The sequence below is a fragment of the Oncorhynchus mykiss genome, chromosome 19, assembly GCF_013265735.2.
Source record: "Oncorhynchus mykiss isolate Arlee chromosome 19, USDA_OmykA_1.1, whole genome shotgun sequence".
NCBI classification, from domain to species: domain Eukaryota; kingdom Metazoa; phylum Chordata; class Actinopteri; order Salmoniformes; family Salmonidae; genus Oncorhynchus; species Oncorhynchus mykiss.
Genome location: NC_048583.1, coordinates 50,199,879 through 50,219,854, shown reverse-complemented (window position 1 = coordinate 50,219,854; position 19,976 = coordinate 50,199,879). Strand labels below are relative to the sequence as shown.

At 44.9% G+C, this 19,976-nt stretch overlaps 1 protein-coding gene and 1 long non-coding RNA gene across 3 annotated transcripts; one reads left to right on the top strand and one right to left on the bottom strand.

Moving 5' to 3' along the window:
* Positions 1-47: 47 nt before the first annotated feature.
* Positions 48-16,786, bottom strand: iars2 (isoleucyl-tRNA synthetase 2, mitochondrial). Of its 2 annotated transcripts, XM_036955016.1 has the most exons (22): positions 15,745-16,786; positions 15,353-15,475; positions 15,034-15,187; positions 14,536-14,684; positions 14,363-14,412; positions 10,612-10,812; positions 10,388-10,503; positions 10,126-10,295; positions 9,218-9,308; positions 8,952-9,103; positions 6,583-6,743; positions 6,400-6,502; positions 6,189-6,282; positions 5,637-5,717; positions 4,588-4,690; positions 4,347-4,449; positions 4,089-4,214; positions 3,745-3,983; positions 3,451-3,596; positions 3,172-3,362; positions 2,869-3,013; positions 48-782 (listed from the first exon to the last, which is right to left on the bottom strand). In XM_036955016.1, the coding sequence occupies exons 1-22, from the start codon at positions 16,003-16,005 to the stop codon at positions 637-639; spliced, it is 3,105 nt and encodes a 1,034-aa protein (XP_036810911.1). In that variant the 5' UTR covers positions 16,006-16,786; the 3' UTR covers positions 48-636. The 2 variants fall into 2 exon arrangements, with proteins under 2 accessions (XP_036810911.1, XP_036810912.1); XM_036955017.1 differs by lacking the exon at positions 5,637-5,717 and having other exon boundaries at positions 299-782; positions 15,745-16,778.
* A 1,603-nt stretch (positions 16,787-18,389) lies between these two features.
* On the top strand, positions 18,390-19,976 carry LOC110498074. Its single transcript, XR_002469770.2, has 2 exons — positions 18,390-18,550; positions 19,076-19,976. It is a non-coding gene; the product is annotated as an uncharacterized LOC110498074 (long non-coding RNA).

Below are 19,976 nucleotides of genomic sequence, written 5' to 3'. Positions count from 1 at the left end.
CTGGTTTAAGAGGATTTTTAGCAATATTGCACTTATTTGGCTTCCGAGTATTTTAATGATCGTCCTTTATTTAATAGATTTCGTACAAGTGGACAGGAGAACTAAACAGATTATCATTAAACATGAATACAAATAAAAAAAACTAAGCGCTCAGTGTTGTACCATCCCCTATATATCCTTCTAATACATACAATAATCTGACTTGATTCTCTTAGTAGGTATATTACTGCACTCTGTGCCTCATAGGAGGGATCCAGGACTATCAATACATGTCCCTTTCTAGGAAACATCACTGATGTGCCCTTCTTTGGGAGAGGTGTCTTATGAACTCAAAAGTACTGCATAGCTCTTATGACAATTCCCTCTATCAAAATAAAATGTGTGCTTTGTTTTACGAAGCCTGTCTTGTAAAGCATCCCATCCTCACGCGGCAACATGCCAGAGTCAATGTCAGCTGAAGAGCTGAAGAAAGATGTCATTTAGGTAACTCAGACAGTCTGGCTGTCGCTGTTACCCCTCTCAGTGCGTTGCTAAGCAGGGTCTTTCTTGGTTGACCCCTGGTTGTCTGGAGTCAGTTCAAGCAGACAGACCGGGTTAGACGGCAATTTGCAAGTTGTGATGGTGCGGGCGGACGTGTCACTGCGCCCTAGTAAGGATGGTCTGGCAGCGGGGGCAGGGGCAGTCTGGAGAGCTTGAGGTGTACCGTCGGCACCTCGGGCACCGGGCCATGGAGGTGGGCACTGCCGCTACTTGGTAAGCACTGTCCTCACGGATAACCCCACCTGATTGGACAGAGAGAAAAGGTTACTAGGGGCTATGATTAGGGAGGTTAAAAGGTCATATTCATTAGTGCACACCATATTAAAAAGTTTCGGTGTATAGTGAACACGAACCAGGTTACTGTATGACCCCTAAAATACTTGGGTGTGTTAAACTGGCAGCCCAATTTTGATATTCTTTACACTAATTGGTGTTGACCGATCACATCAGCTCTTGTTTTTTTAGAGCTGATCTGATTCGTCAAAAGACCGATTAGTGAAAACAAAGTTCAGAATTGGGCTGCCTATAAAAATTGTCATCCTAATAATTGCTCCCACAGTTGATTTCTTCAAACCAAGCTGCATACCTATTGCAGATTCAGTCTTCCCAGCCTGGTGCCGGTCTACAATTTTGTTTCTGGTGTCCTTTGACAGCTCTTTGGTCTTGGCCATAGTGGAGTTTGGAGTGTGACTGAGGTTGTGGACAGGTGTATTTTATACTGATAACAAGTTCAAACAGGTGCCATGAATACAGGTAACGAGCAGAGGACAGAGGAGCCTCTTAAAGAAGAAGTTACAGGTCTGTGAGAGCCAGAAATCTTGCTTATTTGTAGGTGACCAAATACTTATTTTCCACCATAATTTGCAAATAAATTCATATAAAATTCTACAATGCGATTTTCTGGATTTTTTTTTTCTCTCATTTTGTCTGTCAAAGTTGAAGTGTACCTATGATGAAAATTACAGGCCTCATCTTTTTAAGTGGGAGAACTTGCACAATTGGTGGCTGACTAAATACTTTTTTGCCCCACTGTATTCTATTCTTAGTCTATGCTGCTCTGACATTGCTCATCCAAATATTTATATATTCTTAATTCCATTCCTTTACTTTAGTTTGTGTGTATTGTTGTGAAATTGTTAGATATTACTGCACTGTTAGAAACAAGCATTTCGCTACACCTGCAATAACATCTGCTAAATACGTATGTGACCAATAAAATTTGCCACTTAGAATTATCAGCCCACCGAGTGAAGCATGAGATTGAACTTCACTCAACTTTCTAGAGCAGTGGTAACCAAAAAGGTGTAAACAGTGTTTACCCTCCACTACATCACTGGTTGTAATATTGCTTTTTATTTCTGGCTTGGCTTCCCGTGTGATTTTACCCACGTGACACTTCTGGAAAGTAACAGAAATTATAGTACCGAAACCTTTTCATATTTTAGTTTCAAAAAGTACAGAAGTAGAAGTAGTCAGAGCATTCATACTTCTTGAGCTTCCCTGAGCAGAGCTGTTGTGAAGGAAGTTGTCAAGAAGGTGATGTTTATACAGGACCTCCTGCCCCACCTACCATCAACTGTGTCAAACCCTCCTTACGGAGCCTCCGGATCGCATTGCTAGAGCAAGTATGAATTGGCTATTAACTGTGTTGGAGCTGTCAAACTGGTGAGCAGCTTATCTTGATCAGTGTCATGAAGCCACACCTATCCCACTCGCGTTAGAAGTTCAGAATGAGAAAGTTTAGGCTATATAGAAATAATGACACTCAAATAAAAATAATCCTTAAACTAAATAATGAGGATTTGCATCATCGTAATAAAGGTGTAGATTACATCACATATTCTAGTGTTCGAACTTGTAAACAAGGCTGCATGGGATTTCTTAATGTGACTCCGTGCAGCCAATGGAAAGGAGCTGCTTGTGGATTTGACAGCTCTAACGCAGTTCTACCTCCTACACTGCCAAAACAACCGCTTTGTGGATGTCAGCTAAAGCGGATATGATTGTATATAAAAACATTTTTAAAAGTAACCTTTATTTAACTAGGCAAGCCAGTTAAGAACAAATTCTTATTTACAATGACGGTCTACCCCGTCCAAACCCGGACGATGCTGGGCCAATTGTGCGCCGCCCTATGGGACTCCCAATCACGGCCGGATTGTATGCAGCTTGGATTCGAACCAGGGACTGCAGTGACGCCTCTTGCACTGAGATGCAGTGTCTTAGACCACTGCACCACTCGGGAGCCCTATAGAACCCCGAGTTTCATTTTGGATTCAGCTACTACAGCACTGTAAATGTACTAGTGTTAGCTTAGCTTGGACTCACCCTCAAGGTTGATGAGGAAACTGCCATTGCTGATGAGGGCATCAGCGGGCAGGTCTCTGGGCAGGGCGCTAGTCAGGGTTGTCTGCGATGACATCATCAGCTCTGTTAGCTGAGAGGAAGAGGAAGTAGGTTCGTCTTGGAGAGACTGAGAAAGAGAGATTAGATAGGTAAAGTTTGTGGTAGCCAACTTGGAGTCGCCTTTCTGAGACCTGAAAGACCGTCCCTTCCATACAACTACATCTCAGCCGTTTGTGGTATAGTGATTATGACGAGGACATCAGAGAGCGCATTCTGCCCCTTTACCTCAATGAGTTCAAACAGTAGGCCAGGCTCAATCTCTATGGTCAGCTCATACTCGGCTGCATTGCGTCCTGGGATAGAGGACAGGAAGGAATCCCTGATAGCGCATGCCCCCTCCACGGCTTCCTCCAATCCCGGCCTACGCCACACAGGACTGCTCTTAATCCAGCCACTCCTGAACAGGGTCTCCCCCTCTGAAGATAGAGACTTTCAGAGTCACTGAGACACACACACACAGGTACAGGCAGGCGCACGCGCACACACAAACACACAAGGCCATACCGTTATGTCCTGGGGCGTGTAAATAGACCTCTTCGGCCAGGTGAGGTAGGATAGGAGCGATGGAGCGCGTCACTCCGTCCAGAATCTCCTCTAGAACCGTCTGACAGGACCGCCGACCCAACGAGTCCTCAGGATCACAGTACAGCCTGGGAGAGGGAGAGAGTAACAGACTATTAATAGTGCCATATAGTAGCAATGACAGTCATTATAGTGTTGTCATAAGTGTAACAGAGTAGTAGTAGACAATGTAATAGCAATAGCAGTGGTAGTAGTATTTAGCAAAAGTATCAGTACCTGTCCTTGATGATGCTGAAGTAGAACTTGGAGAGGTCTCTGGTGATGAAGGCTTGGAGCAGGCGGATGGCCCTGCCCGCACCAAAATCATTGTAGGCATCTGTCATCTTCATACTGTAGTTCCGTAGAAGGTGCAGTAGGTACTGGTCGATGTAGTGCATTTCTTTAGGGTCCACTGCCTGAGTACGAGGGTCAAAACCCTGCAGATTCCCTAGCAAGAACTTCAGGGTATTCCTCAACTAGAACGAGACGAGGAAGAGCTTTTACAGTGGAGTGGAGAAGCAGGTAACGAGACTTCTACACAGACTGACAGACCCACAGATAGTAGACACCATGACACTCACCTTATTGATGCTGTCTCTGGCTGAGTTGAGCACGTTGGGGCCGATCTGGACCTCAGAGAAGACGTTGGACTCTGCCACCCACCAACGCAACACATCCACTCCATAGGCAGGAGACACACTGGGGTCCTGGGAGAAATAGAGGGAAAGAGATAGGAGAATGGGGTAGGGTGAAAGCCTTTAAGGACTAACACTGTTGACCACCCTGGCAGTGTGTGTATGTTTCTCCAGAAAGGTTAGGTCTAATCAACAGCCTCTCACCTCCCCCCCGTGGATGACTGTATCGGGGTCTACTATGTTGCCTAAAGACTTGGACATCTTCTCTCCTTTCTCGCTTATCACAAAGTCATGTATCATCAGAGCCCTGAGAGAGAGAAAGAGAGAGAAAGTCATGCATCATCAGAGCCCTGAGAGAGAAAGTTATAAATACAGATTCTTCTCTGGCTTTCTTACGGACACATTTACAACAAGCACACCTAGATATAAAAAGTATTTCACTGACTTGTAGGGAGCCCTTTTCTGCACGGCAACACTGGTGAGCAGAGAGGACTGGAACCAACCACCTATCTGGTCCTTTCCCTCCACATACACATCAGCCCTCGAGTCTGACGAGAGAGCGAGCGAGGGGAAAAACATGTTTAGTTCTTTGCAGTGTTTTGTTCTTAACCAATTCATGCGAACAGAGAGGAAAGCCAGATGGTTAGTATCAGGAGAACGTCACTGACTTTGTCCACAAGAGGTAGGACAAGTCTAGAGGGACAGAGACCACAGCCACTGGTAGTGAGGACATTGAGACAATGCATGACAAGTATACCAAGATTGTGCAACCATGCCTTGACCAATGCCCTGCGTGAAAGTAGTAGCGACAGACATTCCACCTTGGCCAGCCTTGGGAGAGACGGTACAGAAACGTTACATGGCGTGGCAGCCTTCCAAAGCCACGGGGTACTGTAGAGGTTAGAGAGCGGCTTAGAGACCGTAGTGCTCCTGCCTTAGACAATAGCACAGGTACAGCCACCAGGCTTTCAGGGGGAGATCCTCCCTTGCTGCCAAAGAGAGAGACTGCTGACTAAACAGAGAGCGCAGCCAGGGAGTGAATCTTATAGATAACCAATCTTTAAGGTTCTCAGCTCCCAAACAAGGTGCTCAGAGTCCCACATGCTGAGGAGAGAAGGGGAGGAGAGCAGGAGAGAGTCAGAGAGAGAGAGGGGGGGGGGGGGGGGGGGGGATAGTGAGAGAAAGAAACAGAAGTCAATAGAAAAATGGAAATATAGAGAAGAGATGGAGAGGAAGTAAGAGGGATGAGTAGAAGAGGGGGAAGGAGGGATGAGTAGAAGAGGGGGGGATGAGTAGAAGAGAGGGGGAAGGAGGGATGAGTAGAAGGGGGGGATGAGTAGAAGAGGGGGGAAGAGTAGAAGAGGGGGGAAGAGTAGAAGAGGGGGGAAGAGTAGAAGAGGGGGGAGGGGGGGTGAGTAGAAGAAGGGGGAGGGGGGGTGAGTAGAAGAAGGGGGAGGGGGGGGTGAGTAGGGGAGGGGTCTGGGGGTTATTAACCTGGCACCAGGGGTTTGCGTAGGGAGGAAGGGAGCCAGCTGAGCCGTGACTCAGAGTCAGTGTCACTCTCCTCCTTCATTTCTGAAAACACAACACAACCACTCACATGGACAACATGGGTAAACCTTGGGAAATTGTGTGGCTGTATGTTGGATGTCAGTCTTGCCAAATGCCACAACAAGAACAATATCCAAACAAATGAAAGTCTTCCTTATTATCTGACTATAGAACACTTCAGTAAGGTGTGTTCCAGAGAGGGATAAAGCTAATGGCCGATGTACGAGGACTACACACACTTCATATGAGATTGAAGTAATTTCTAATGCATAAACAATTCACCATGTGCCAGAGAGAGATAGCATCACCATGCAGTTTGTACAGTATTCATTAACTGGACACTTAGAAAGTTGTGAATTAGCTAGGCCTAGCTAAGAAAACAACCTTCAGACACAGCCTTGAATTCTAAGAAAACACAAGTGTAGTCGCTAGTGTAAGAATACTTGGCAGATGTTGTACGTAGCTTCGCCAGGTTAGCTGAACACAGAGCCTCACCTCCAAGAACAGCAGCCCAGGAGGTTCCACTGTCAAACCAGATGTCCAACACATCATCTCCACGCTCGTAGTCTGTTACCTCTCCTGCTTTACTCTGACAAACACACACATACGTTAACCTTCACACACACACACACAAGGTGCTAAAATCCTCTTTTAATCATACAACCATATTCACTGACTTGTGAGTGAAAGTGCTGCGGTGACTCACCTTCTTGAGCACCTCTGGTGGCAGTAGAGATTCCAGGGGCAGCTCCCACCAGCAGTCACTGCCCTTCTCTGAGAACAGCTGGGTCACATGGGATACAGTGTGCCTTTAGGGGGAGAGAGCAGGGGTCAGAGCGGGGTGGCGTTGTGTGTGTGTGTGTGTGTATGTTTGTGGGTGTGTAGTTACTTGTTAATGAGAGGCTCTCCTGTCTCCTTGTGGTAGAACACAGGTATGGGCACACCCCAGCTCCTCTGGCGTGAGATACACCAGTACGGTCTTCGGTCCAGGTGGGCCAACAGACTGCCCCTCGCCGATTCTGGGATCACACGCACCTTAGCCAGCACTTCCTACACACAGTCAGAAAGAGTTTCTTTATCCTCTAGAGCAGGGCTCCACAACATCCGCTGAAGAAGAAAATAATCATCCCGCAGCTGAATTCAGTTGATCCCTGCTCTATAAGAAGAATCATTCTCAGTTTCTAAGAGTCTAACTTACTGAGTGGGACCTGTTCTAAGTGTATGAGTGAGAATCATCACCTGTTTGAAAGAATCCCTCTCAATGTATCGCAGTGAGAACAGATTCATCTCTGGGGGTGATAGACAGGCTTTAAGAGATGTACAACGTGAGACAAAAAGACAGATACTGGTGGACAAGGAGGCAAACAAGCAAAGGGTGGAGAGGACCCTCTCCTCAGGAAACGCAAGGGTGGAGAGGACCCTCTCCTCAGGAAACGCAAGGGTGGCCTGGCGAGGGATTAAATCCATGGCTAGTGCCCCCCATATAGGCAGGGGGAAAACCAGTGCTGACCTTGGGGAATATGAGGGCCAGAACATGGCTAATGAACGGAATGTTTTCTTCTCAAGATTTGAATCAGACATTTTTGTGTCGGAGGTAAAACAAATGGAAGCATCATTACAAATGTTTGAGGGAGTTGTTGTTCAACAGTCTGATGTTCTTCAGTTGTTCAGGGGATGTAACACATACAAAAGCCCAGACAAAATAAGTGGACATGTGTTAAAGCACTGTGCTGAACAACTGGCTGGTGTTTTTACAGACATTTTCCAATCCTCACTCAACCAGCAACACGTTCCAGTATTGTGGAAAAAAATCAATAATTATACCAATTCCTCAAGCATCTAATCCTTCTGTGCTGAATGACTACCGCCCTGTCGCCTTGACATCTTTAGTTATGAAATGCCTTGAGAAAATTGTGAAAAGTCATATTCTCAGTGTCACCCAGAAGCTCCTCGACCCATTTCAGTTTGCCTATCAGCCTAGCAGAGGAGTTGATGATGCCATTCTTACCCTCCTTAAACATGGTCTATAGACATCTAGAGGGTGCCAAATCCCATGTCAGGGTTCTGTTTGTTGACTTATCTTCTGCCTTCAACACCATCCTTACATTCTGGCACAGAGACTCATTCGGGACTTCTCCTTAGACGGGGGGCTGGTTTTGTGGCTGTTGGACTTCCTGAGCCAACGCTCACAGCGAGACAAAATTGGTCCCCATGTGTCGGATAAACGCAATACCAACACAGGCTCTCCTCAGGGATGTGTTTTGTCCCCACTTCTGTACATCTTGTACACTAATAGTTGTACTAGTTCCCATACTGACAGACACCTCGTTAAGTTCGCTGATGACACTGCCTTGATCAGCCTGTTGTATAATGACAAGGAACATCTTGGCCCGGTCCTAGATGATTTTGTAGAGTGGTGTGAGGAATCACACTTGGTCCTCAATACCAACAAGACCAAAGAGATGTGCATAGACTTCAGGAAGCATACAACACCTACCTCTGCAACATCTATCAGAGGTCAGAATATAGAATTCATAGAGGAATATAAATATCTGGGTGTTTTTTTGGACAATAAGCTTCAGTGGAGTAAATGTACAGACCTAGACCTGATCTACAAAAAGAGCCAACAGAGACTGTACTTTCTAAAAATGTTGTTTTAATGTAGACTGTACTATACTGACTCTGTTTTACAAATCTTTTATTGAGAGTATTTTAACTTTTTGTATTGTTTGTTGGTTTGACAATGCCACTGTCAGCCAGAGAAACATGCTGAGAAGGATTATTACCACAGCAAGCAAGGTACTTGGAGTCAAACAGACAGGCCTGGATGAGATCTTTAAGGTCAGGGCCCTCTGTAAGGCTCACAAAACCATATTAGACCCAAGCCACCCCATGTACCTGGACTTTGAATTACTCCCCTCTGGGCGCAGGTACAGGGCACCCCTCAGCAGGAAAAACAGAACGAGACAATAATTTGCGCCAGGTGTGATATCCCTCCTAAATAGCTCGGGCGAATGTTCCCATTGACCCCGTAAGGCCAGCAGGCTAGTCTTTTCTTTGTTTTTTTAATGTTTTATTTCTTATTTTTTACTATTATTATTTTTATTGGTGCGTAAATGTTATGAAAGTTGTTTGGTCAATCGTGTTTTGTATTTAAACGCCACTTTGAATGTGTACATAACACTGCAACAGAATTTCCCCATGGGGACAATAAAGTCAGTAAGTAAGTAAGAGTTATCCTCAGTGTGTGATTCCTACCTTGGCCTTGTCTTTGAGGCTGGCGATGTCAATGAACCACTGTTTGCTGGGTCTGATGACTACAGGCTCTTTACTCCTCCAGTCGTATGGGTAACTGTGGACACACTCCTCCTCCTTCACTAGAGAACCGACAGCCTTCAGCATGGAGATCACTGACATGCACACAAAACACACACAAAAGCTTGTACAAAGAGAGCAAGAAGTTGAACTAGACAATACAAGTTGAGCATTATCCTCCCTGTCTCTCTCACACCGTTTCTTCCTACCTGTATCATTGCCCTCCCCCATCACAGACAGACTCTGTAGCTCAGGCCCAGCCAGCTCAGTGAACCTGCCTTCCTCATCCACGATACACTCCTAGAACAGAGGAAACACACACAGCCATACAGATTAGGGGTGGGTAATTGAAATGATTTTACTATTCGAATAATATCATGACGTTCAGATATACGGAGTCGAAATTCTCATTGTTATATAAAGAGTTACACAAAAAAATGATAGACTATCGACCAATCAGAACGACACAAATGCACACGGCAGAGGTAAACAGAGGCCATGCTGCTTTTCTTCAGTAGTTTGGCTAACAGCAACAGTGAACGAGAAGTGTGATTTTCACTAAGATAACTGATTGTTACAAAAAGTGTTTCTGGTGAGTGTTTTGCGTTGATCTGCGTCAGGTATTGTAGAAACTCTTAGATGAGCACCTGTAATTGCTATTTGAAGTGGGGCAATAGCAATGTAATGCACCATTATAAAAACTACACTCAAAAGTTTGATTAAATTAGGAATTTCAAATGTAGTGGTTATTAAACTCTTGGGTATATCATTGCAAGTAAAAATGTCACAAGGATAATGTAATTTAGACAAAAGCTTTTTCATTGTTAAAATAGTCCTGAAATTGGTTCACTCTGAAAATGAACACCCACTCAAGTAATCAAATACTAACATCCGTTCGGACATTTGATTAACCCCTGGAAGAGATTGGACCCCAGGAAGAGATTGGACCCCAGGAAGAGCTAATGGGAATCCTTAATAAACCGTGCCCATCTTTAGGACAGATGTCATTGGAAGTTCATGAAGACTTTTAGCCTGGAAGCCAGAATGTTTTCGAAGTTAGCCAACTGATATTGTTCTGTCAATCCCATTGATATATTAGTCAACTAAAGGAACGCACCACTGATAGTTTAAAGTGGGAGGCCACACTGTAGTCCTCCATCCCATGGGCAGGAGCTGTGTGAACCAATCCCGTTCCTTTGCCCATGGTTACAAAATTAGCTGGAAGCAATGGAACCTCCTTCTTGGGAATGGTGGGATGCTGGCAGACTCCTCCCTCAAGTTCTGTACCTGGAGGTGGGGATGGGAAGAGAAAGTGACAAGAGTGACATGACAATGTTTATCTGTCTGTCTGTCTGAGTGTGTGTGTGTGTCCAGTTTACCTGTGAAAGTGCCCACACTCTCCAGCTCTGTGCTCAGCAGTGTTGCCAGGCTGGAAACGCGCTCAGTGGCCACTAGGAGGAGCTGTGAGCTGTCTCTCCTCTTCACTACTGAGTACCTGTGTGTGAGATATTAAAACACATTTACAAAAGGTGGGAGTTATACCGTAGAGTACTGAAGGTGCAGGTAGGTGTGTGAGGGGATGTCTGTTGACAGTAGCACTTACTGGGCATTGGGCATAAAGCAGACAGCCTGGTTGGCTGGGATGGTCCATGGTTGGGTGGTCCACACCAACACAGAAATGCTGCCCAACTCCCCTACAGCTTCCGCCATCTTAGGGGGTAGGGTGGCCAGGGCAAAGGTGGCGTAGATTGCTTTGCTCACGTGCTGTGGGTTATACTCCAACTCTGCCTCCGCAAGAGCTGTCCTGGGGGGGGGGGGGGGAGAGCGAGAGGGAGAGAGAAAATTAGAGGTAAAGAGGAGGAGAATGAAAGGAGGGGTGGGGGGAGAGACGCAGCAGAGATACACTACATGGCCAAAAGAATGTGGACACCTGTTCGCTGAACATCTCATTCCAAGACCATGGGCATTAATATAGAGTTGGTCCCCCCTTTGCTGCCATAACAGCCTCCACTCTTCTGGGAAGGTTTTCCACTAGATGTTGGAACATTGCTGCGGGGACTTGCTTCCATTCAGCCACAAGAGTTTTAGTGAGGTCAGGCACTGATGTAGGGCAATTAGGCCTGGCTCGCAGTCGGCGTTCCAATTCATCCCAAAGGTGTTCGATGGGGTTGAGATCAGGGTTCTGTGCAGGTCAGTCAAGTTCTTCCACACCAATCTCAACAAACCATTTCTGTATGGACTTCGCTTTGTGCACGGGAGCATTGTCAGGCTGAAACAGGAAAGGGCCTTTTCCAAATTATTGCCACAAAGTTGGAAGCACAGAATCGTCAAGAATGTCATTGTTTGCTGTAGCGTTAAGATTTATCTTAACTAGAACTAAGGGGCCTAGCCCAAACCATGAAAAACAGCCTTGAAAAACAGCCGCAACATTATTCCTCCATCACCAAACTTTACAGTTGGCACTATGCTGACATTCGCCAGGAGCATGCCATTGGTGGATTCGGAAAATAGCTGAATCCACTAATTTGAAGGGCCGTTCACAATCTTTTCTATGGAGGAATAATTGTCTATGGAGATGTCTCTGTCAGAGTGTCAAATGCTGAAGCGTGATTCATTACTCCAGAGAATGTGTTTCCACTGCTCCAGAGTCCAACGGCGGCAAGATTTACATCATCCCAGCCGATGCTTGACATTGCGCATGGTGATCATAGTTACTGATCAATTCATTTATAATTAGAAGTTTTTGTTATCCGTTTGAAAAACTTTTTTATTTTTGTACTCATGTACGATATCCTAACCGCCATCGATAAAAGACAGTACTGTGCAGCCGTCTTCATTGACTTGGCCAAGGCTTTGCACTGTGTCAAACACCACATTCTTATCGGCAGACTCAACAGCCTTGGCTTCTCAAATTACTGCCTCGCCTGGTTCACCAACTACTTCTCAGATAGAGTTCAATGTGTCAAATCGGAGGGCCTGTTGTCTGGACCTCGGGCAGTCTATTGGGGTGCCACAGGGATAAATTCTCAGGCCGACTTCTCTCTCTCTGTAGATATCAATGATGTCGCTCTTGCTTCTGGTGATTCTCTGATCCACCTCTACGCAGACGACACCATTCTGTATACTTCTGGCCCTTTTTTGGAGAGTGTGCTAAAAAAAACATAAAACGAGCTTCAACGCCATACAACACTCCTTCCATGGCCTCCAACTGCATTTAACTGCTAGTAAAACTAAGTGCATGCTCTTCAACAAATTGCTGCCCGCACCCTCTCGCCCAACTAGCATCATTACTGTGGAAGGTTCTGACCTAGAATATGTGGACAACTACAAATACCTAGGTGTCTGGTTAGACTGTAAACTCTCCTTCCAGACTCACATTAAGCATCTCCAATCCAAAATTAAATCTAGAATCGGCTTTCTATTCCGCAACAAAGCATCCTTCACTCATGCTGCCAAAAATACCCTCGTAAAACGGACTATCCTACTGATCCTCGACTTCGGCAATGTCGTTTACAAAATAGCCCCCAACACTCTACTCAGCAAACTGGATGTAGTTTATCACAATGCCATCTGTTTTGTCACCAAAGCCCATATACTACCCAACACTGCGACCTGTATGCTCTCGCTACATATTCGTCGCCAAACCCACTGGCTTCAGGTCATTTATAAGTCTTTGCTAGGTAAAGCCCCGCCTTATCTCAGCTCACTGGTAACCATAGCAACACCCACCCGTAGCACACGCTCCAGCAGGTACATTGCACTGGTCCTCCCCAAAGCCAACCCTTCCTTTGGCCGTCTTTCCTTCCAGTTCTCTGCTGCCAATGATTGGAACGAATTGCAAAAATCACTGAAGCCTTACATCTCCCTCTCTAACTTTAAGCATCAGCTATCTGAGTAGCTTACCGATCACTGTACCTGTACACAGCCAATCTGTAAATAGCACACCGGACTACCTCATCCCCATATTATTATTTACCCTCTTGCTCTTTTGCACCCCAGTATCTCTACTTGCACATCATCATCTGCACATCCATCACTCCACTATTAATGCTGAATTGTAATTATTTTCACCTCTAGAGCCTATTTATTGCCTACCTCCCTACAGATCTATAGATTTTTCTATTTTTATTTTGTGTTATTGACTGTACGTTTGTTTATGTGCAACTCTGTGTTGTTGTTTTTGTCGCACTGCTTCGCTTCATCTTCATGGGCGGCAGGTAGCCTAGTGATTAGAGTGTTGGACTTGTAACCGAAAGGTTGCAAGATCGAATCCCAGAGCTGACAAGGTAAAAATCTGTTTTTCTGCCCCTGAACAAGGCAGTTAAACCACTGTTCCTAGGCCGTCAATGTAAATAAGAATTTGTTCTTAACTGACTTGCCTAGTTAAAAAAAGGTAAAACAAAACAAAAATCTTGGCCAGGTCGCAGTTGTAAATGAGAACATGCTCTCAACTGGCCTACCTGGTTAAATAAAGGTGAAATAAATAAAAATAGAATTAGTATAGTATTTTATATCAGCCCATGGGCTACCGACCACACCTGCACACCATTTTTTTTTATTTAAATGTTTTTATCTGTATTGTTGACGAAAAGTTGTTTTTTGGTGCAAATAAATTAAACATAAACCTATTAGGCTTGTGTGTGGCTGCTTGGCCATGGAAACCCATTTCATGAAGCTCCTGACGAACAGTTCTTGTGCTGACGCTGCTTCCCGAGGCAGTTTGGAGCTCGGTAGTGAGTGTTGCAACCGAGGACAGACGCACTATGCGCTTCAGTACTCGGCAGTCCCGTTCTGTGAGCTTGTGTGGTCTACCACTTCGCGGCTGAGCCGTTGTTGCTCCTAGACGTTTTCACTTCACAATAACAGCGCTTACAATTGAGCAGGGCAGCTCTAGCAGGGCAGATATTTGACAAACTGAATTGTTGGAAAGGTGCCACTTTGAAAGTAACTGGGCTCTTTAGTACGGGCCATTCTACAGCCAATCTCTGTCTATATTGCATGGCTGTGTGCTCGATTGTATACACTGGGTGACAGGTAGCCTAGTGGTCAGAGCGTTGGTCTAGTAACCGGAAGGCTGCTAGATCGAATCCCAGAGCTGACAAGGTAAAAATCTGTTTTTCTGCCCCTGAACAAGGCAGTTAACCCACTGTTCCTAGGCCGTCAATGTAAATAAGAATTTGTTCTTAACTGACTTGCCTAGTTAAATAAATAAAATACACCTGTCAGCAATGGGTGTGGCTGAAATAGCCGAATCCACTAATTTGAAGGGGTATCCATATACACTACATGGCCAAAAGTATGTGGAAGAGCTATGTAGCAGAGACTATATCCAGAAGCCACTAAGTGCTGCCTACCTGGAGGAGGGAGACCAGAAAACTGGCTTGTAGTCCTGGTAGATCAGACCCTAGAAATTACAACACAAGAACAAACAGTTAGCTCCTGGGGGGGAGAGAGCGAGCAAGCGAAATAATGAGTGTCAGATCTTCTGGAGAGACAGGCTGACCCAAATTGATAGAATATATCCCACCTTGCTGTGCATGTCCTGGAAGACCTTAAGCTGAGCTGCCTCATAAGTCCCATCAAAGGTGTAGTAGCACTTATCCCAGTCCGCCATCACACCCCAGCGCTGGAAGGCAGCACGCTGACGAGCGATCGCCCCCTCCGCAAACTCCCGAGCTGGAGAGCAGAGGGACCACAGTTCATCAACAGACACACACACAGCTGATTTTCTGGTGTCATACATACACAGGGGGATATCAGATTCTTTTAAATCAATAGGCAGAGCTGTTTTTGTGTTTCAGTGAACCACAGTCATGTGATGAGTAATTTTGTCTGAGACCTGAATATTTGTGTAAGCTCCAAAAGTGAATGCCTACGCTTTTAACAGCCTACACTTTCAGCTCAATAGGCTAACATGATCCTTGCCAGGTCTCGCTGGTGACCTGGGTTTGATACCTAGTCAGTTCCATCCATCCACAATAAGTGACCAGTAATGTATCAGCTGTCTGTTCCCTGCCCCACTGACCTTTCTGTCTTATCTGCAGAGGGCTCAGTCCACTGGTTCCCAGCTCTCCCAGTGCCTTCAGCTCAATGGGCAGCCCATGGCAGTCCCAGCCTGGGACATAGTGAACCTGTTTCCCCCTCAGCATCTCAAAGCGGTTCTGGATGTCTTTGAGGATCTGGAACACACAACACCAAAGAATCATTATGATAAAGGCCTCGTCTTGCCAGTGAGAGCCATCACGGATTAATCTCTGTTCTGGGTTCAAGTCCAGTTGAGAAATATTGCACAGCTTGATTCTCTTCTAAATGACTAAAATGTCAAATGTGGCAAATAACAACACCTTATTGAGGGCATGTCCCACATGTGGGTCCCCGTTGGCGTATGGGGGGCCATCGTGGAGACAGTATTCCTTCTTGGCCTTCCTCTCTCTCTGCCATGAGTAGAGTTCTGCAAAGCCACACTCCTAGACAGACAGAATCAATGCACTGACATATTACTGTCAAGTCTATAGTCACATCACAGGCACAGAGCTGAATTTCAGACACAGTCTCATTGAGAAAGGTTAGTTAGTTAGCTAACCAAAAGGAGTCTTGCAGTGGCTAGTAAACCTCGTTTGTTTATCTGACATTCTTTAGCAATCGGTCACACGCACCCGTTTCGAAACATGTGGCTCACTGGTAAGCTATCTAGTTAGTATGACATTAGCATGCTAGACTAGAGCACTCGTCTTACCTGTTGTATCTGTACCTCCCGGTCTATGAGATTCTGTCCGGTTAGTTTCATGGGGAATTCAGTACGGGGAAGCAACACACTGTCGCGGTACGGCCCGGCACCCTGGGCGGCTGCAGGGTGAACCGTACCTTCGGTGGAGCTGACATTTTGACAACGGCTGGTGTTGAAGGAGAGTGCGGGGTGGAGAAGGGCGCCTCTCCGAACACTCGTTCCCCATCTCGCTACGCTCTGGCTCACTGCTGAAATGCGGCACAGCAGCATGGAGAGGCAAACACTTCGTACTATTCTACCTACCAAAATTCTAAAACAGGTTTGTTGTTGTGATCGATCTGATTGCGACCCTTTAGAGCATTGGATCGTTTTTTTCTTGTTTTCCGGAAGTACTGGACGTAACACACTACTACGGAAACTGTGAAAGGCCAAATTAGTTGTTTTCTTCGATTAGGTTCAACGGCGGTTGGCATCCAATAAATGTTGCATTACCGCCACCTACTAAACTGGAGTATAACTCCCTTATACTTAAATTTGTGTTTTTTTAATCTAAAAAAAATCTAAAAAAATACCCTACCATCTAACACTACACAAACAAAAAGAATAATAAATGCCATACTCCACTATTTAAATGCATGTAGTCCTACTTCAGGCCAACAGCCTGAAAGGATGGGACACAACCACTTGACACACCCTGTGTCTCGCACACACACATACCTCTCCGCAGCTGCAACCACAAACTCTATTTTCTGCGACTTACGTTCCATCCCTGCTGTACAGTTGATAACCATTACTATAAATGCCAAAAGTCCAATCTTACTGAAACATATATCACTTGTTGGTCCATCCCTCTGTACTGGTACAGATCTACTACTCACACCACTCCTCTCAGATCCCTCCCCCTTAACCAAATCTTGTTCTACTTTCTTCACTGCCTCAGCATACGACAACTTCTGTACTACTCTATCACTGGAAACCTCAACCTGCCTCTCTCGCACGGGACATTTCTGATCCCCAGCCCCATGGGCACCCCTACAATTAACACATACCACCACTTTCCACAATGCTACACATTCCTTTGTCTCATGCCCTTCTGCACTCTTCTCACACCTAGGAACCTCCCTCCTACAGACTGCTGCCACATGCCCATAAGCTTGACACCTGTAACAATGTAATGTAGTCAGCATAAAAGCTCATACAGGATCATTTATATATCCTAACATCACTGTTGGGCAAAGACTCAACAAAACTCAAAATAACAGACAATGATTTATGTTTCTCCACACATGCCACCCTGTCTGCGTCGCACCAAACAACAAGCGTCACAAACACCGGGAATCTTCCCCTTCAGTTGGTCAGCTTTCACATTTACCTCTACCCCAGTAATCACTCCTTTCAATGGCGCCCTATTTTTGAGAGCCAAACAATTCACATCTCTTGCCCCCTTTCATTTAACACAGAGCGCCTGCTCCCTCTGACCAGCAGAAATACATACAAATGATCACAATACAACTTTTGGTTACTCTCACCAATTCCACAGCCATCAACCCTGTTTTCATTGACCCTGAAACCTCAAATGGATCAGCCAATAGGCAAGGGTCCACTTTTTCCAAAAACTTCACAGACTAATCTTTATCCTGACCCTCCGTGCAAGCCTCGGGCCCCGACAACTTCCTCACACCTACCACCTCCAATACTTCACCCTCACTCACTTCTCCTCCTGTCCAACTCTCTCTGCTTAAACTTTCTACCATTCTTCTTTAACAAACCATATTTTTTCCCATCATTTAACTGACCCAAGCTCACCCTCTTCCTCCCTCTCTCTCTCTCTTAGACCTCTGACTCTCTTTTTCCCTCCTTCCTCCTCCATATTTCAAGTATAACTCTCCTTGTGATAATACTGCACTTCTCCTGACAAACATCTTGTTCTTGCATTGTCAAGAGACGCCATTTAACCTGCTGTCACAATCTCCATACAATCAGCACGAACCCCTCGGGATGTAGCTGTCAACAGTGCATCGAACATGTAAAGGCCAAATTAGTTGTCATTGTGGTAGATAGTTTATATTTACCGCTAGACCTGTTTTTGTGTAAAACATTTATTTGACATTTATCATCAGGATATAACATAATAGCCAATATTTTCTACATCATAAACTACCTATAGGCCTAGTGTAGAAAATGCCCCCATTATGTTCAGGGAGGACAACAGGTGATAAACTCTGAGGAGAGATCATAATAGTATCAAGCTCTTCAAATTATAAACTTGTGAATTAATAGGCATATTCACTGACCGTGATATATAGGCCTAAAAAAGACAGTGATTAAAAACAAAGGTTATTATTTGAATTGCTGACAGTAAATCAAAGATGCTGTAAAGCACGTATCAACCTCATTCCAGGATGGGGCCCGAGTATCTGCGGTTCGCTCCTCCCTTGTATTTGATTGATGAAATAAAGTCGCTACACTAATTTGCAACCTGCACCTGGTTGTCTATGTCCTAATTGAAAGGCCAGGACCAAGTTTTAGAAACCATGTTTTATGGGAGGCTTAGGGTAAATTGTAGGTTTCCATTGGAGGGGCAAACTAGACAGGTGGTTATGGGGACGAGCCCGGTTGACCTGAAGTCACAATCAGTGGGGGTATAAAATCCCCTGGATTTACACTCTACTCATTTACCGTGAGTGGGGAAAATAGCCATAGACAGACAGGTTACGCTACTCACCTAATTGAGGCTAAGAAAGAACCTGACAACATGACTAAAATGGTGATAACTTACATTGGCTTCCTTCTCCTTGCCATGCAGTTATCACAAGTAAGATACTTTTTTTTCTGAAATTATTTGCAATGTTTGATTTGTGAAATATACACTTTATTTAATTACACTGACGTTAGGCCTACCCAACATTCTGGGGAGTAGGCTAGGTATTCTGAAAGGTCAAATAGCATAGGCTATTCCATATAGTTTACAAATAGACGCGTTCTGTGACACGCTAATGATGACGTGGATAATTGGCCTCGGGTGTTTACAGTCTGACTAGACTGTTTAATCTAACGTGCCTTTAATAATTTGAGACGAGCGCAATGTCAAACGGTAATGCCTTCAGATACTGAATCCAATATAAAGGTAATTTATGGGGAAAACTTGCCTCTTTCATAAGGTGATGGCACGAAATTGTAAGTTCTCAATTACCCTATGGCAGGCAATATGTTTAACTTCACACTTTTTGCGTTTTTTAAATTGGTCGGACGAAACTGAGATTTAAATTGGGAAAATGTTTTTTTTTTTTCTATACATGAAGTTTGTTGCCACTGACGCGGCCCTATGCTCATGTTTCAGGTCTTCTCACAAAATATTAGGCGTAGGCCTACAACAAGGTCCCCGGCGATGACTGTGAACACTACCAAAGTTGCCGGCGGCGCACGTTCCAATATGACCAAGGTACCCGATATTGTCACTACCACCAACATCACCATTCCCAAAGGAGCCTGCGCGTCCTTGCAGTCCAATGCGTTTACGCTGCTCATTCTCATGGTGGCGGGCTCGCTCCTACAGGGCCGCTTATTGAGGGTTCATCTGCACTAAAGACACTGCCACGAATACAATCGGTGGAACAGAACCCCTTTCTGATGGGAATTATTTGGATCACACCTCCCCGGCTATTTCAACCCAGTATAGGCAGGCATACACTCCCTGCTTACTGGCCCTATGGTGTGGTCCCCTCAATGGCGGCAGGCCATGAGGATGTACTGAACTCTGCTTTTTGACTCTGTTGGTTCCAGTGTCCAGACAGCAGGCTGTCGTTTTGGACTGTTTTGTAACTTCTGAAGCTAAATGTTTGCTGTGCCTGGGAAATCAACTGCATATAATGTTGGTTGAGATGCGTTCTGTAATTAATGTAACCTATATTTTTGTCTGGCACTTGAGTCCAAGCTCCAACCTGGGTTTGAACCAGTGACCATCTGAACACAACTGCCTCTCACCATTAACCAGCTAGTCATTTCACACCTGTTACACTTGCTATTTCTACTCCTGAAACTGCAATGTATACTTTGTCAAAGGCTTGATATACTCTTGTGATTTGTAGAATAGCTACATTTTATATGTTAAGTTCTCAACTTTTGATTTTAACTTAAGCGGTGATGTAATATGCTTAGATTTATTTTGTATTGCCAGATTTAATAAAGCTATGACATTTACTATTAATATTCAATGTTGTACAATAAAATGAATAACACTA

Bases quoted from the DNA above. Each gene is read 5' to 3' on its own strand.
- iars2 (XM_036955016.1), bottom strand. From the start codon at position 16,005: ATGCTGCTGTGCCGCATTTCAGCAGTGAGCCAGAGCGTAGCGAGATGG. The intron at 6,503-6,582 runs GTAACTACACAC...CTCCCCCTAAAG, and splicing joins GGAGAGCCTCTCATTAACAA to GCACACTGTATCCCATGTGA. The intron at 4,691-5,636 runs GTTAATAACCCC...CTCTCTCGTCAG, and splicing joins ACGCAAACCCCTGGTGCCAG to ACTCGAGGGCTGATGTGTAT.